Source organism: Aspergillus fumigatus, chromosome 7, assembly GCF_000002655.1.
Source record: "Aspergillus fumigatus Af293 chromosome 7, whole genome shotgun sequence".
Lineage (NCBI taxonomy): Eukaryota > Fungi > Ascomycota > Eurotiomycetes > Eurotiales > Aspergillaceae > Aspergillus > Aspergillus fumigatus.
The window spans coordinates 1231700-1248786 of NC_007200.1; the positions used below are offsets into that span (position 1 = coordinate 1231700).

The 17087-nt window shown below is 50.2% G+C and overlaps 4 protein-coding genes across 4 annotated transcripts; 2 read left to right on the forward strand and 2 right to left on the reverse strand.

Annotated features, from left to right (window-relative positions):
• Positions 1-348: 348 nt before the first annotated feature.
• Positions 349-2691, reverse strand: AFUA_7G05220 (citrin; the record flags this gene model as incomplete). Its single annotated transcript, XM_743894.1, has 4 exons — positions 349-899; positions 966-1128; positions 1188-2390; positions 2515-2691. 4 exons carry the CDS (start codon positions 2689-2691, stop codon positions 349-351), a joined length of 2094 nt encoding a protein of 697 aa, XP_748987.1.
• A 2075-nt stretch (positions 2692-4766) lies between these two features.
• Positions 4767-5858, reverse strand: AFUA_7G05230 (phosphatase PAP2 family protein; the record flags this gene model as incomplete). The annotated part of the gene is made up of 3 exons (XM_743893.1): positions 4767-5471; positions 5533-5750; positions 5825-5858. The coding sequence occupies 3 exons, from the start codon at positions 5856-5858 to the stop codon at positions 4767-4769; spliced, it is 957 nt and encodes a 318-aa protein (XP_748986.1).
• A 4112-nt stretch (positions 5859-9970) lies between these two features.
• On the forward strand, positions 9971-11597 carry AFUA_7G05240 (N(6)-L-threonylcarbamoyladenine synthase family protein; the record flags this gene model as incomplete). The annotated part of the gene is made up of 2 exons (XM_077805194.1): positions 9971-10222; positions 10292-11597. Exons 1-2 carry the CDS (start codon positions 10107-10109, stop codon positions 11595-11597), a joined length of 1422 nt encoding a protein of 473 aa, XP_077661322.1. The 5' UTR covers positions 9971-10106.
• A 1043-nt stretch (positions 11598-12640) lies between these two features.
• Positions 12641-17048, forward strand: AFUA_7G05250 (putative PHD finger domain protein). Its single transcript, XM_743891.2, has 2 exons — positions 12641-15601; positions 15664-17048. The coding sequence occupies exons 1-2, from the start codon at positions 13086-13088 to the stop codon at positions 16763-16765; spliced, it is 3618 nt and encodes a 1205-aa protein (XP_748984.1). The 5' UTR covers positions 12641-13085; the 3' UTR covers positions 16766-17048.
• The last annotated feature ends 39 nt before the right edge of the window (positions 17049-17087 follow it).

Below are 17087 nucleotides of genomic sequence, written 5' to 3' on the forward strand. Positions count from 1 at the left end.
AAATGACACAAATCAGCTTCTGATTGATATCTCACGTGACCAAGCCCTTTCTAGATAACAAAGGATAACAAAGTTGGCAAAATCTCATGCTTGACAGGGAATACAGCTGCTTGCTAGGAATGATACGACCTTCTTTCCAGTCTATCTGCTTTTGGTACATGTGCAATGTAATCTGGTTCCTGTATGAACAACAGAGAAGAAAAATTATGCGGAATCTTCGCCCGGCCAAACCAAACCCACTGAATCAAGAAAGACGGTTGTGAAAATACAGGAACATAATATATTTTCAAGTCAACGCAAGAGACAAAAGAAAGCCAAGTGATCGCTATGAAAACATGACACTGCAAATCATTGCTTCGACGGCTGGAGGAATTTGGGCCATTTATCGGCCTGAGGGATATAGACGCGACCAATGTTCTCGTCGAGGTCCAGGAGCAGCTTCAGAGCGTTCCTTGACCTCAGATAGGGAAGAGGTGCTTTGGCGCTCTGTAAACCAACGCCGGGCTCAACTTGTCCCGTGGGAGAGACCTCAGGGTGCGAGCCGGGCATAGGAAGCCATTTCTGCAGCAGTTCATAGGCAGCCAGGGTGAACCCGAACTGCGGTGACGAACGAATGATACGAGCAGGCCCACCCTTGAAGAAGGCCCTGAAACCCTCGTCCCTCCAGATCGTGGCTGCACAATGGCGCAAGCCATTATAACGAACATCTCCTTTGCGAGCTTCAACCTGCAGACGGGTCTTGATCACATCGCAGGGTGTGGTAAGATACGCCGCTGGCATACCGGCAATGGCACCGGCAGTGAGCAGCTGCACAATGCCGAGTTTCTGTGTGGGAGACTCGCCGAAAACGTCGCTCTTCAGATGGGCATAGGTGGGGAAGTAGATGGCAGAGAAGGGAACTAGAGTCCGAAATCGTCAGAAAGCATGTTCACAGAAGTCGAAGGAGCGCGTCGGTTTGTCCTTACCGTCACGGAGCAAGCAGGCGCTGGCACCCTTATACAAGCCCACCAGACCCAGGTTCTTCACAATCCACATGGCCGAGCGACGGGGGGCTCCCTCGACGGTCTTGGCAATCTCACCCTGAACCTGCAGGCGAATCTTGACAATCTCGAGGGGATTTGTGAAGATCTAATAAGAGGCGAAATCAGAACAGTCTTCCTGTGTGGGGAGAGCTCAACAGCACTTACAACTTGGCAACCACCAGCCGTACCACCAGCAAGGATTTCATAGGGATACCAGATCTTGCCGTTTTCCTTGTTGGTGAAGTGGCCGCGGACGAGATCGTTCACTGTCAGCTTGATCGCCTTTTCCGGAGCAACACCGATTAACTGAGGCAGAACACCGGAATACAAGCCGAGGAAGCCCTCATTGCGAATGACTTTTCTGAAACAATCAAGCGAGTTGTTGTACAGTCTTTCGCCAACCCGCGTCGAACGTTGGTTCTGCATGCGTGTCTTGACCAGATCGATGGGGTAAACCATAAAGGCACCGAAAGCACCTGCAAGACTGCCAAGCGCGAAGTGGTGAACTGATTCCAAAACGCTGTGCAACACCGACCGAGTCTTCTCAGCGGCGACCTGAGCGGTGGTTGTTGCAGTGGAGACAGCCTGTCCAGCCACAGCCAAAGGCACACGCCAGGAGGCATCAATGACCTTGGCGAAATCCTTCTGAGATAGCCGGCCAGAAGGCGCATCGAGGCCAGCGAAATGGAACAGAATATCCGCTTCCATTGGTGTGAAAAGGGAGAATCGGGTTATGCGAGCAGCTTCGTTGAGGAAGTCGGCGCGCGTGATCTTGCCGTCTTCGCTCTTCTGGGTGGCTTCGCGGACAATAAGGTCGATCATGTCCATTTCGCGCATGACATTCTGGAAAGCACGAACGGTAGCGTAGGAGATCTTGGTGCCCGCTGAGATGTTGCACAGACTGGGAAGGTTCTCCAGGACATAATCCGACAGCTTGTGTTTCGAGGTCTCGAGGATAATCCGCTGGAAATCTTCAGGCTCGATGTAACCGTCACCATCCTTGTCGAAGATGTGGAAGGCTTGCCGAATGCGCTCGCCCTGCAATCCTCGGAGCATCTGAGCGAACTGGGGGTATGTCATGTCGTGCCGGGCCTTGCTCCGTCCGGAGTACAGGGAAGCCCATTCCGAATTCCAATCGAAAGGTATACTGTCACCGCTCTTATTCATATTGTATATGTTCTTGAACGTCTCCCACTTGACCGTGCCCGTTCCATCGAGATCGAAGAGTCGGAAAGCAATCTCATATTCGGCATCGGGCTTGGTCAGGAGGTTCTCGAAAGTCGCCCAGTCACTGAGGGTGAGTCTACCGGCCCTTCGCTTGTCGGCGACTCGGAAGAGGAGTCCATAGTGTTCGCGCTTGATTTTGTGCTGTCAATTGCAAAAAAAAGAAAGGTTGTTAGTCATATATTGGAGACCAGCCGCGGAGGACCACCGCGATGACACATCGCATCGTAGGCGAAGAATCAGAGAGAAAACAGGCCGCAAAACTCACATAATCCTCATGCTTTGGCGCAATAGCATTGATAAAGTCGTCCTCCGTCATATAAAACTCGCCAGTGCTTTCATCTTTCCGTGCATGGTGAAAGAAATGATGCTTCACCTGTTGCGACAGCCGGGGCTCCTCTGAGCTGCCGAGCAACGACTCCTTCACGGCTTCTTTGACGGTCATTGTATCATGCAAATATCACACACAGATCACCGAGCCAATGCAACCAATTCGCCTCGACGACCCAAAATCCAAGAAGAAGCGAAAGATGAATGGAAGTCTGAGAGACTCCAAATGTGGGTAAGGACGGGGTTATGAAGGGGTTGGGGACCAGACAATTGTGTGGAGAAACAGAATTACTAGGACAAAGAGGGAGAAGAGAAGGGCAAACAAGAACGGGGACCAAGATGACAACAAGATTGATCTGTCACTTATGCAGTTGAAATAATAAATTATACAATGTGGATCAAAAGTGGTGCTAAATCCTTCTATCTTGTCTACGAAGAGATCTTTTATTTTCAATCTCGACTTTTCTCTCATAAGCCGGCTAAAAAAAAAGTTTTCCTCCAGAGGACGAGCGTTCTTAAGAATGAGGCGCGAATAGGAAAAAGCAAAAGAAAAATAGAAAAAGGAACTAGCGCTTCACCGCCTCTAGAATGGGTAAATTACCCGGTGAGTGGTCGGACTTGGGACCGAACACCTTATTATTGCCTCAGGCGATGATGAGCCCAGGTGCTTCTCCGCAGGATGACTATAATCGTTGACCAACTCCCCGTCAGCTTGGAATGTCTACAGTGTTCTTTGATCTTCCACCGCATGTCACACAGATCTATATCGGACCTTTTCCTGTGTATAAGTGGCAGGACATGTCTTCAACTTACAATACGCAGTCATTTGCATGCCACGAGCCAGGGGCAGTTAATACTCCTGATGGCGAGCCACGGTAAACTCCGGAACGCACGATATCCACTGATTCGATACCAGATCGGAGGCAGGTGACCCTAGAGAAAAACCCGCCAAAAGATCTCGCGACCGAGGGAGAGCTTATAGCAGTAACCGAATGACTATACTTAGGCCTATCTAACTATATGATCTCTTGATATGTATTATACAAACAATGATGTCTCGTACTGTGCGAAGTAAAATTCATCCCAGCAATCAGGCTATCCGCTGTCTCTTCTACCTGATTTCTGAAAGAAATGCTCGGGATCGGAGCTCTTCACATGACACATTGATTTGTCTGACTGGCGCAATTCTATTCCAGCCCACACATTCGGCCCGATGTGAGAGTCGTGTCTTGGTCTCGTCTGAGTTGTCTCCGTCTTCGGTGCGGAGTAAGTTAAGTGCAGCGGGTCCAGAATTGGAGAACTTCCAATTCCAGCTCATGACTTTTGGTTGAACGAAGAGTGGCATACGTCGTGTGACTACTAAGAAGTATCCCGTAAGGGCTGCGGAATACGAACCAAAAGCAAGTGCATGATACATTTCACATCTCACCGATTCAATCATTTTCTCAAACGAATGAGGGTTTGTCAACTTATCCAACCCCTGTTCGGAGTTGGTTACTAAGGCATGGGTGTGTATTCCATCGGACAAATGCCCACGCGGGATTTCCCCAAGAGAGCTCACCGGCCACCATGGCAGGGAGCACTCGGTCGACTCGGTGCAGTTCTTCAGCATGGGGTTCTTAAGTTCTTGGAATTTGAGTATTTGATAAGGTACTCTGTAGTCCGGCTGCCGAAAAAGTCTGATGGATCATTTGGCATTCCCGTCTCCCAGTGTCAAGAAGCAGTACTTGGTACGGAGTGATTGAGGTCTGCTTGGATTAAAGATGTGCACAGCATAAAGACAGGGTGATTCATTAGTGGCATTAGCTTATCGATAACGTCACTATCAACACCTGATTCAACTGGGAGTTCCCATATTCTATCGATTCTGCGCGTCGCTATACACAAGCATCCTTTGGTCTGGAATTTTTGCAATTAAGTGACTACTGATGTTTATAACACTGCCCGGCTGGTGATATTTGAAATGTCCGGTGCGTCGTCAGTGTTGTCAGCCAGTTCCTAGAGTATGTATGCCAACATATATACAACCCTCATTAATCTCGAAATTGAAGATTAGACAATGGACTTCATTGAGGCTTCAGTCTGAAATTAATTTCAGAAGGCGGCGCATTTCTCTTGACTGAGCTTTAATAATGTTGCCTAAGATATAAAGAAAGAATACAATCAACCCCCCCCCCCGCGGAACCACTATTATTGCGGCTTCTCAATGCGGAGCAACTTGAACAGTACCCGCTCCACCGGCAACAAAACCAACACAGCATGATTGAATCTATATGCCGTCAAGGTCACGCAAACACCGACCAGGGCATCCAAAACAAAGTGGTTTGCTGTCGCGATAATTGTCACTCCCATCATCATGGGCCAGAGCGGCGCGACCACGCGAAGGATCCAGTGTGAGCTGTATCGCAACAAGCACAGAGCAAGGAAGAAAGCGTTACCAAAATGCAGCGAAGGCATTGCCGCAATTGTAAGCTGGAACTTGTTTTGTGTCCAGGCGGATCCGGCATCGTTGTCATGCAGCATATCGATGAAGCCGTACTCCTCCGGCAGCAGTCGTGGCGGACTACATCGCCAAAGAGTGAGGATTATAAATGCTATTACATTTTCGAGAGCCAGAGTGCGGCGGACTCCTTGGTATTTTTCCCTTTGAAAGAAGGTATACCCATAGACGAGGAAGATGACGCCCAATACAATGTGCGAGTAATATACTCTCGCGAGAACAGCCTTTAACCAAGGCGCGTGATTGAGGACGAATCGTTGCACCCGTAGTTCAACATCTATATGTAAGAAATGTTCTAGGCTGAGGATCTGATGCGCATGGCGTCTAGCCGTCTCAAAAATGGCTTCGTTGTCGCTGATCGCTCGGGCAGAAATCGCGCGCAGTCCTTGGTAGATCTGGGCCACTGTCAGATAATCGCGTCACAGATCAAGGAAAACAAGCAGAATGATGGCATACCCAATACGTCAGTAGCCAATACCATATCTCTATAAGAAATGGGAAACGGGCAAGAATTCGTGTTTGGATGTTGGTGTGCCCCTTGGATGATCTCCTTGGTTTTAGAATCTCGCAGCCTTCGTCCTCAAGCAACGGTGTCTCAACGCAGGGTGTCTCCAAGAACTTGATATCATTGCGACGGTTGATGAGGGTACCCGCGGTGAAAATTACCACAATCGCTGTAGTCACAGATAGCCAGTCAATCCTGTCTGTCTTGATTGTCGACGGTAGTACGGAGTAGCGGTCGACTTACCGGCGGGCTCAAGAATAATTCCCAACGCGCCCATGATGATACTGTCGACTGCGATTCACGGTGGCTCATTCAAGGATCGTTGAGGGTGAACTAATCCTGGTAAATATTTAAGTTGTAGATCCTTCGGCTCACTGCGGATCAGGCACGACAGTTGTGTACTACCAAATTGGCTATGGCTGACGTCACCTCCAGACCCGCTGCAAACAATGGAGAGAAAGATGGGGAAAAACAAAGGATAAGGCCATGAATGACTGGACAACACTAGGTAAAATGTTTTTCTGGACAAAATACAGGGCAGGAATCAACATGGCGGCAAGTCTGAACTCATGTGGCCGCGTACTAGCTGCTGCTGATATAGATATCTTCCACCATCTGCATTAAGCAAGTACCTACAATAACGCACCTTCAACTTTTTTTTGTGTGATGCCGTAACAATGTTTCCTAAGTTCGCCAAGTGATAGCCTGTACGTCTCGAACTCCAACAATCTCGTAGCATCGTCGTCACATTTCAACACCTTAGCTACCGTGTCGGCATGCTCAACATATCTAATCTATTTAGATGGCAGACCTTGCCCACTATATGGCTCTTCATATCATCCTTCTCTAGGCGTGTTAACTCAATCTTACCCCTACGCAACCAGCCAGTCGTAGCAGCACCTGTTGGGGTGAGGCATATCCTGAATCTCTCTTGTCAGCGGATCTTGTACTGAGAAATCAAGCAGGGAGTATTGTCCCTGGATCTCGAGGAAAATGATTATCAAATAGGGAGAGATTCAAGGATCATATACGCTTCTATCTTTGAGGGGGATATCCTTCCTCGTAAATGCAGGACAGACGGTGATCGAGTTCTTCCAAAGCTGGAACATTTTCCAAAGTGGGAGGAGGAATGGAAAAGACACAACATTCGGAGAACTTTCCAGGGCATTGAAAGTACTCCAGACGAAAGTATGCCCCACAGGTTAAACCTCCAACAACTTAATTTCCCTAGTGCTGTCTTTTCAACCTTTGAGACCTGACGGGGGTCTCTCAGATCAACAATCACATCTCCCGAGTCAAGTATGACGGGTGAAAGTTGGCTTCTTAATGGAGGAACTATCGGGGAAACCCCAGACATACATAATCTCAGAGATTGCCTGGAAGCTGTTCGTCTGCTGCATACATTTGGAGTTATTCACGGGACCTCAATAAGTACAACTTTCGGATGACGGAACACATTGCGAAATTTTCAATCTTGAGGCTTCTGCTGCTGAGGGAGCAGTGGACTCAACAGCACCTGAGGAGGAATTAAAAACTCTTGCAAGCAAGCTGGCAGATGAATCAGGCATTGGCAAACGTTAAGTCGCTTGTCTGCCTGCCTATTGAGGCACCATTTTGGTTGAAAGACAACCCATTTTTCTGTATCCCTAGTCTTCCAGGCGCTCTGCGGACACGTCCTGCATTAGTATTGATGTAGCAATCTTACGGTATTTGTGTGCCACTAATTGAGTGTAACTCTAGACTCGTTCCGTGGAGGAAGAGATACATGCATACAAGGTGAATCTGGATGATCATACAGAGCTCCAGCATCAGGCAATATATTGTTCTGCGCAGTACAATTAACGAGGAATATAAATCAAGGTGATGGCAAGCCTGAGTGCAACTCTTTGCTGCTATTGATATGAATGTCGTCCTCTATCTGCATTAAGCACACTTATAATGTACGTTTGACCTTGCGTGATAATGTGACAATGGTTAATGGTGCAGCAAATTCCTCACCTCACCTACCTACAAAGACACTCATATCATGAGCTTTCCAACGACTGCCGCTTCTGCTACGTGAGCCGGAGTGGTCAACCCACCCGTGGACAAGATGGATGCAAGTGAAGAGTCGACCACTGGACGAAGAATGAACATTGATTCGTCAGTCCGTCAGTCTTCCCTCTTTAAGATTTCGATTGCAGTCTCTTACTTACTTTCGGGGGACGGGTCAAACAAGAGCCATCGACTCCAATCAATTACCTTCTTGTCTCCTGGCGTCTTTCTCCTTGGGCACGGAGGACACTGCCGAATCTATTAAGCTCTCAGATTAGACATTTTTCGTGCGATTTGTTCCGTTAAGGGTGCTTGTGATGGCTCTGCCGAAATTCATGGGCAACCCTGGCGTACGTTGCTGAGATTTCAAAATTACCCCAATGTCGGCTACCAAGATGGTCAACAAAGGTCATGGTTGAGCTCACAACTCTAGGTCCACACTGTAGTGTAATGATGCTGAAGACGTGAGGACGATGGGCACGGACAGAAGTATCTGAGTGAAGAGAACGTTATGGCTGCAGACAGATTGTGACTGTGGTGCATGACCGTCCGGTTTCTGCGATGATTGGTAAGTATATCAGTAGGCTTTCCAATAGCTCACGAGGTGTATCCCAGCTACGACCAATAGACTGGCTAGGGAGTATGGCGAGTCACGACGAAGGTTGATCCAACCAAATGAGTGATCCCATGGCTGAGGGGAGCACTTCTGAGGGTTTCCCAGCTGCTATTCTTCTGGGACTAGAAGTTCATACGGTCGAGGCCCTTGAGGCAAGGGTCATGGCTCAGTGTCAGCCAAATAATATCATTGCCATTCATTGACTCGAGTTCTGCAGAGATCTAAATTAAGTACCACACAAGCAAGGATCAAGCATCCGGGTATAATCTCGCTCTATAGACTTACCTCTGCCGAAGTGCTGATGGGAGAGACTGCTGATTCGTCAAGTCGAAATCCTTCTGAGCATTTCCACCGTCGCGACCAGTCCATGATTCGTTACTACAATGCGACTAACCACAGTCCAAGTGTGATGGACTTGGTTCGGGTGCGTTGGCTGCAGATGTCTGGCGCTTAGGACAATGATGTGTTGGTCATCATTGGCTGCCGGCAGTTAACATCCCAACCACCCCGTCCCTTTTCTGCTCTTGTCTTTTCCCCTCTTTCTTCCTCCGTCCCAATCTCATGTCCTGACCAGACAGCGGGCGACTATATAGCCGCGCAGTACCCTTGAGTTGCTGCCAGTCCCTCTCTTCCTCAGACACCTTCCGTCTCAGTTTGCTGTTTTTGTCCTTTTTGTTCCATTTTTGTTCTATTTTCGTCCCACAAGGGGTTTGTTTGGCTGGTCCAAGCATTATTTACTATCTTTTGCCTTCTTATTTTGGATCGACACTTCGTCAACAATAGTCGCTTTTTACATACTCGCATCTTGCGAAGACTTTGTTGATCAAAGCCTTCACCTCAAGCTGCGCATATCTCTCTTAGAGCATTCAACCATACTCCGTCACGAGTCAACAATCACCATCTGTTAATCTTTTGCCTCACACTACCGTCAATATGAGACCCAAGCTGCATGTCGTCACTTCAACTGCGCAGAGCCTTACTCGTCCTTCATTATCGCTCAAGTCTCCTGGTCCTTTCCCCCGCACACCAAGCTCGCCGGTTCCTCTAAGCCCAGGCGGGAAGCGTTTCTCGAGTATTCAAGCGCAATCATACAGTTACACCAATCCGTGTAAATCAAAGAGCATTCTCAAGAAGCAACCCATGACCGGTGCAACCAGCCACGCAGAGAAGCGAATCCAGTTCCAGGCTACTCCGACAGTACACTGCGTGACGCCAATCGAGAACCCTGAGGAGTATTACGGCACCTACACGAAACTGTCAAAAGAAGAGCGACGCTGGATGGTGCGTGAATGAGAGGTCTTATCGGCGTGATACTGTGTCTACGCGACCCCAGATCTGCCAAAAACCAGACCTAAAGGTCGACAGTTGGGTTCCCAGAGATGGCATGTTTTCTGGCGTCTGCACCCGGCTACGACTTCGCGATCGTCGTGAGAATCCAGGACTTTGCACTGTCGGTGCAACGCTCGGATTCCGATGATTGTTACTCGGATGAAATCTCAGCCAGAGAGCAGCTTGTGAAACAGCGTGTATATAGATACTATTATGGCTTATGACGTGATGATACAATCCAAATGCATTCTTTATGACTGAAGTGATAGTTGCAAACAAACGATGGTGGAGTGAAGATTGTAGGACGTAGAGCGACATAGGTAGCCATTATTACCCTAAGTCCTACAGCCTCAGAGCATGCTTCACACCACCTAAGCTGACAGCAGCACAATGTATCTAGTAGATACCGTCTCTGTTGCTGAGTTGATACCGGTTTAGGGCTGCATTCCAGGGCTTCGATGGTCCGTGCGGGTTCCGCGGGAATGTTTTTCGCAGCGCAACCTAATGCCATGCTAAACCGAAGGACCACTTTCAATAATTCTCTCAATGCTAATTTCGAGATCTGCATCTGCTCTCCTCCGTGGGAGAATATGCAGTCCTTCAAAAGTCATCCAGAGGGCCCAAAATCGAGGACTCCTCACCCTTGCCATTGAAACGTCATGGTAAGTCGTTTTGCTACCCTCAGACTACATCACCAGCCTGGATTTCGCTCAATTTTGTCCTCCTTATAGTGACGACACGTCGGTTGCGATCGTCGAGAAGAATGATCGATGCCGTGATATCTCTACGAGAATTCATTTTCTCGAGAATGTGACGGCAGATACCAGGGAATATCGAGGCATCCACCCAATTCTAGCACTTGAATCGCATCAAGAGAATCTGGCCAAACTCGTCGATAAGGCGCTCAAGCACTTACCACCAGTATCGGAAGATGGCGAGGATACGTCGAAATTATTGAAACTATCAGATGGCTCTCAACGGCGCAAGCCGGATTTCGTCTCGGTCACCCGCGGGCCTGGGATGCGGGCGAACCTCTTCACTGGACTCGATACAGCCAAAGGCCTGTCCGTCGCATGGCAGATTCCATTTGTGGGCGTCCATCATATGCAAGCCCATCTCCTGACTCCTCGACTTGTTTCCGCCATGGACCGAGCGCAACAAGGCCCCGATGTCACCTCTGCCAACCCACCTCTAACCCCCGAATTTCCCTTCCTCTCTATACTAGTCTCCGGTGGCCATTCAATGCTTGTTGGGTCTACCTCTATTACAGACCATACCATAATGGCATCGACTGCGGATATCGCGATCGGCGAAGCTCTCGATAAAGCTGCGCGAGAAATCATCGCACCCTCTGTCCTCAACGAAGCCAAAACTACAATGTATGGCAAACTGCTGGAACAATTTGCCTTTCCCAACGGCAGCGCAGATTGGAGTAACTACTGTGCCCCCAAGACCCGAGGCGAGGAGCTGATCAAGCAGCCAAGCCCGTGGGGCTGGACCCTCACGTCTCCCTTCGCCAACACCCGGCAGCTGCAGTACAGCTTCTCATTTCTGCCAAGCATGATCAACAAATTGATGGGAGCGAAGAAGACAGCAGGCAAGGAAGTCTCGGATGAGGAGCGAGTTGCTCTGGCCCGTGAGGCGATGCGCGTCTGCTTTGAGCATCTGGGTTCGCGGACGATCATCGCTCTTGAGGAGCTGCAGCAGAAAGCGCGGAACAAGGGTGTCCCAGATGTCAACACGCTCGTTATTAGCGGTGGAGTCGCAGCTAATAGGTTTCTGATGGCTGTGCTACGATCGTTCCTTGATGTCCGCGGGTTCGGACATGTTGAAATTGTTGCGCCGCCGCCGTATTTATGCACGGACAATGCGGCCATGATCGGGTGGGCTGGGATTGAGATGTTCGAGGCAGGCTTCAGCACGGACCTCGGTGGTAGGGCTCTCAGGAAGTGGGCTCTTGATCCGCGTGCTGAGGATGGTGGACTTTTGGGCGCTGACGGGTGGATGATAAAGAAAGGCAAGGACACTGTATACTAGACTGCTCTCTACTGTACCATTCGTGCATTGCTTTCTGTACACTGTATTTATAGACTAATATGTGGATCATGAAGATTCTCTCGATATTCCTTGACTTGCATGTACTTTCTCGAAAATGTTCACGCCATAGTCATCTACCAGTACAACAGCAGAGGATGCCAAAGGAATAGCGCTACTGCCCAATTCCTAGCACACACCCCGAGTTCACGTATCACATTGACCAGGGCGCTCACTCTGGTAATAACCAGCAAGAGCCAGCTGCAGCCAGCATATCCTCGATTCTTCGTCTGGACCGTGGCCACTGAAGCCTTGCTTCAGACTCGGCTTGATAACGGTACCACCCCCGTATATTTTTCCTTCGCCCTGGGACTAATAGTGCTCCTGTTAGAATCAACCTCCAGGGACAGTAGCTCCCTGCCGCAACGCGGTCACCTGCTTGCGGAGCTCAAGAAAGAAGTCCTTTCCGTTAGCCATTGTGTTGGCTGCATATGCGTTAGCAGCACTGAACTCCGATGTATTGGTGGTAATGTGACGTACGCTTTGCGCCCCAGGGTCCACTGGCACGGTTGCTGTTTGCATCTTTTCCATTTGGTCGGTAGAAGAAAGGCTTAGGCTCTGGTGCAGGGTGGTCAGTGGCTCTTCTGCTTGTGGCGGAAATGTAGGTTCCGGCTGAACGGGCTGGTATTACCTCCTGGGCCTGAAGTACAGCAGATAGTGTTAGCAGATCCTAGAGAATGGAGTAGATGATGAGAGAATGCCTACCTCTCCGTAGAGCTGCTTTCAACTCTGCGGAATTGAACCCACGCACAGGAACGTGCTCCTGAGACGGCCCGGTGGCGAGTTGGTCACGCGAATCCGACCAGGGAGCTGGGCTCTGTCCGCCGCGATTCCCACTATGTGCGCCCATGTTCCTCGAGTTAGAGTGTCTTTGTCCCGACTGGCGGTTTTGATCCTGCGGACGACCTCCGCGCCATCTAGAAGTACACTTGTCAGTGAAATGATCTGGCTTGTTAACGAACAAAATTTGGAATGAAAATACATACCGTTCTTCACCGGGACCACTCATCCTGGAACAAGCCGATTGCTCCGTCGTAGAACGTAAGTGAGAATAATAGATAAGCTCCGCGTTACTTGGGAATCTCCTGATTCGGGTGGTCTCCGCTCTGGCTGGCCCACGGCGGTTAGTGCCAAGACATTGACAGTAGTGGATTGCGGACGTCCAGTTGCTGTCGCGTCGCCCCTCGCCGTAGCCCGTCATGGCCGTGGAGCCTTCTATTTGGTGCCGTTGCTATTCATTTTATGCATACTCCAAGTCATGAGTTGCGCTTCTATGTTGCTTGATTTGGTTTCTCTGCAAAACACCGCACGGCCTGGAAACTTTACGCTTGGTATTTGAGGCTCAGCGGCGAACCCAACGGAACGCCATTCAGGGACGCTTTATTAAGCTATTTCCGATTAGTCTCTGCTATTTCACGGACTTCCTTTAGGATGGCGCCATATTCTTCATCAAAATATCGCTTGTCGGCCGGCAGGGCCTCGCGAAAGGGCCCGAAAGTTGCCCTCAAGGGGCCAAACTCTGAAGCTAGCGAAGGCCCCCCTCTGAAGAAACGAAGATACATTCCCGGAGGACCTGGAGGTGGGGGAAGATATGTCGAAATTGATGTGGACGAACCTCCCAAAATCAAACGAACCCCCATCAGACGAACCTCATCTTCACGAAGTCGCCCTGCACCCGAACCTGCGCCCGAGCCCGAACCCGAACCTGAATCCGAGCCGGAGCCTGAGCCTGAACCTGAGCCTGAACCTGAACCCATAGCCAAACCTGAACTTGAGCCACAACAAGTCCTCCTCCCCCCCCCACCGCCGCCGCCCCCTGCTCCGACAACTCCCCCGTCTGCTCGTCTGAGAAGGGAGAAGTCGCAGAGTCGTGGTCGGTATGGCTCGTCGACAGCCGCCGCTTTGGCCCTACAGCAGGGAGACGGGTACAAGCCGCGCGAGGAGCGCGGTTGGGAGGAGTTCCACCCGGACTTGGATATCGATGCCAAAATTGCAGTTTTCAGCGCGGAGGAAGTAGATCGTCCGGCTCCGTCAACGCCCATTGCGGAGATTCTGCAGTTGAACGGTATCGATATTAATTCGAGCAAGGATCCGTTAGCGGAGCTTATCAAACTCCATACCAGTGGCGCGTCTCCTTCACCTATCAAGCGCAAACCAGGTCGTCCTCCCCGTCGTCCTGAGGCTATCCTGAATGCCCTCGGTATTACACCTCAGCCGAAAGCTATACCGCCACCGGGTCCAAACCCCCGCGAGAGGCTCACTCTCCCAAAACCTTCGTTCCGGCTGCGGGATCCTTTTGTTTTCTATGACCAGCCAGGGGTTGGCCAGCGGAACTACGTGGACCGGACGATGGCGAGTGTGGGTTACCAAGAAAGCGATCTTTTCGTCCGTCATGAGCGGCAGATGATTCGGATGACTGAGGGAGCGCAGGAAGACGACCTGGATATTATCAACCCGCCCACTAGCGAGGGGGAAGTCAATGCCTCTGTTGGCAGAGTTGAATATGACATGGACGAGCAAGACGAAAAATGGCTGGAAGACTACAATGCGAAGCGAAGGGAAGAGCAGTTGGAGCCTATCAAACCGGCCGTCTTTGAGATTACCATGACGAAAATCGAGAAAGAGTGGCATACTTTGGAAAAGCGTATACCGAAGCCGAACCCGAAGCCTCCACAGACTCAACGCCCCCGGTCAAGCTCCGCAGCAGCCGTGAATGGAGAAACGACTGCCCCGGGCGAGGAACAAGACAGTAAATGCGCTATCTGTGACGATGGCGACTGCGAAAACTCCAACGCTATTGTCTTCTGCGATGGCTGTGATCTCGCAGTACATCAAGAGTGTTACGGTGTTCCCTTCATCCCTGAGGGGCAATGGTTGTGTCGGAAGTGCCAGCTGATTGGACGGGGATCCGTCAACTGTATCTTCTGTCCGAACACAGAGGGTGCTTTCAAGCAGACTACGAGCTCTAAGTGGTCTCACCTACTCTGTGCCATATGGATCCCAGAGGTCTCCCTTGGCAATCCCTCGCTCATGGAGCCAGTGACTGATGTTGAGAAAGTTCCCCGAAGCCGTTGGAAGCTGACTTGCTACATCTGCAAGCAACGAATGGGAGCTTCAATTCAGTGCAGCAACAAAAACTGCTTTGTTGCCTTTCATCCTACCTGTGCACGGCGGGCTCAGCTTTACCTCAAGATGAAATCCGGCCATGGGGCTCCTGCAATCATGGACTCTCATCTTCTTAAGGCATTTTGTGATAAGCATGTCCCTGACGATTGGCGCTTGGAGCATGGCACCGACGCTGCTACGGCGGATGCTATAGAATATTACCGCAACACAATGCAAGGCAGGCAATGGGGTGATAGTCAGGCGGCTGCTCTGTCGCTGGAGCCATCCTATCCTTTGGGAGTCGACCCCGGCGAACTCGATGGACAAAGGACACATACCCCGCGCATCACGCTTACTGTTGGCGGTAATAAAAGGAAGCGCATTGGCACACCGAAAACAATATGGAAGCTCCCGTCTGGTGCTCCGGTTATTCCTCAGGTTGTCCTTAATTCTGTAGTGGCGTCCCTTCAACGCTTTGGTGTTCGGCAAAGGAAACAGTATGCCGAAGATGCCTGCAAGTACTGGACACTCAAACGCGAAGCCAGGCGAGGTGCAGCTCTTTTGAAACGACTTCAGTTGTCATTAGAGACTTTCTCGTCAATGGAGATGACACGAAGGGATTATGTCGCGATGGGTGTTAGTGGTGGCAAGCGACTGCAGAGACGCATCGAATTCGGTGAAAGATTGTCTTACGACTTGGATCGGCTCCGGATGCTGTGCGATGAAGTAAAGAAACGCGAGCGGGAAAAGTTGAAGGATGCGGAACTTTTAAGGTCCATTGTGGATACCGTATACTTCCCTATTTTTCCTCTGCTCTGGCCTATCTATGAAAAAGCTCAAGGGTGAGTAAAATACTCTTTCTAGTCATCGAAGGGTCGCTATTTCCTCGCTAATGGCATCTTAGGCTTGACGGAAAAGGGGTTTTCAAACAAGGTCTGCTTTCTCTACGCACGAAACTTCAGCAGCGGTACTACACGTCGGTTGCAGCCTTCTCGGCCGACCTAGCTTCCATATTCACGTCGGAAATAGGGGTTCAACCTGCCGGGGACACTGCTGAGTTGCAGATGCAGATCAGCGGGCGCGCTCCTGAACTCCCTCTTGAACAGCGTGAGAAGAGAAAATTAGCTAAGCGCATCATTAAGGCCATCCAGCCCGCTCTCGAGGATGCGATCAAGAAAGAAAGCGAGCTCAACCGCAAGCCCTTCGAAAAGGAACTGAAAGAGCTGGATCTCATGTTTGAGAACAGCGTCCTCTCCCGAAGAGGATCAGTGGAAGAAGGATCTGCAGAGCCAGCTGAAGGCGAAGCGCGTATCGATAATCCGGTTTCTGGTGAAGTTTCGGATGGTGTGCAAGAGAAAGTGGGTAGTAAAGCAGGGCTTCCTGCCAAAGTCGAGCCTCAAGAGGAATCATCCACCTCGGCCCTACCTGAGAAGGCTGAGGATACTGCCACGCTTGATGCCGGGAACGACCGGCCTATCCCAGATGCTCAGGCACAGGATACTCCCATGACTGATTCTGCTGAGCTTACTGCTTCGGCGGCTGTGACGGAGCCAGAAGATCAGATTGCTCCTGGAGCATCGGCAACAATTCCCACCAGTGCTGAAGCACAGCAGGAAGCCGGGCCAAGCAAGGAGGAAGCTAATAGCTCGCCACTACTCGCACAGCTAACTGAATCCCAGAAAGGGCTCCTCACACCTCCACCAAGCTTTCAGGGTGATCCGCAACATCCCCTGTCACAGGGTGGTATTCTATGGTACATGCAACCATTCGATCCCGTCGGAACGACTATCCACGAAGAACGCTGGACCGGTCGCGATGTCATGCGAGGGATGAGTGAGGAGCTTAGCGAGTTGGATGAGGACGAATTGAAAGACTTGGTAGACGATGAGATGGAGGGGAACTCGGCGCCCACCGATACAGCTGCTGCTGCTGCATCAGACGCCCCAACCAGCGAGACGGCTGTGAAAGTCCATCGAACTCGGAGGCGATGGCGTGGATTCAAGTGATTCTTCGACGTACTTGCGAGCATGATTTTAGCCAAGTCTTTCTTTCTTTTCCGCGTTTGTTTTGAATCCTTTTCTATGCTCCTTGCGAGTTTATTTCGAACCTTAACCTTAGAGATGGAGCAAATGCGTGTTCGGAGGGTTATAACCATGTGGATGAAGCATTGTTTCGCGCATTGTGTGGTCTTTGCTCAGAATGGAAATTAATTGGTTTCGGATGAATTGACTCTGAGATTACTGCAAAGAATCTATTTCCATCATCTCTAGATAGTAGAAACTCTCGCAGCTTCTACTGAACTGTCAACAGTACTCCGGAGATAGTCAT

Bases quoted from the DNA above. Each gene is read 5' to 3' on its own strand.
- AFUA_7G05250 (XM_743891.2), top strand. From the start codon at position 13,086: ATGGCGCCATATTCTTCATCAAAATATCGCTTGTCGGCCGGCAGGGCC. The intron at 15,602-15,663 runs GTGAGTAAAATA...ATGGCATCTTAG, and splicing joins ATCTATGAAAAAGCTCAAGG to GCTTGACGGAAAAGGGGTTT.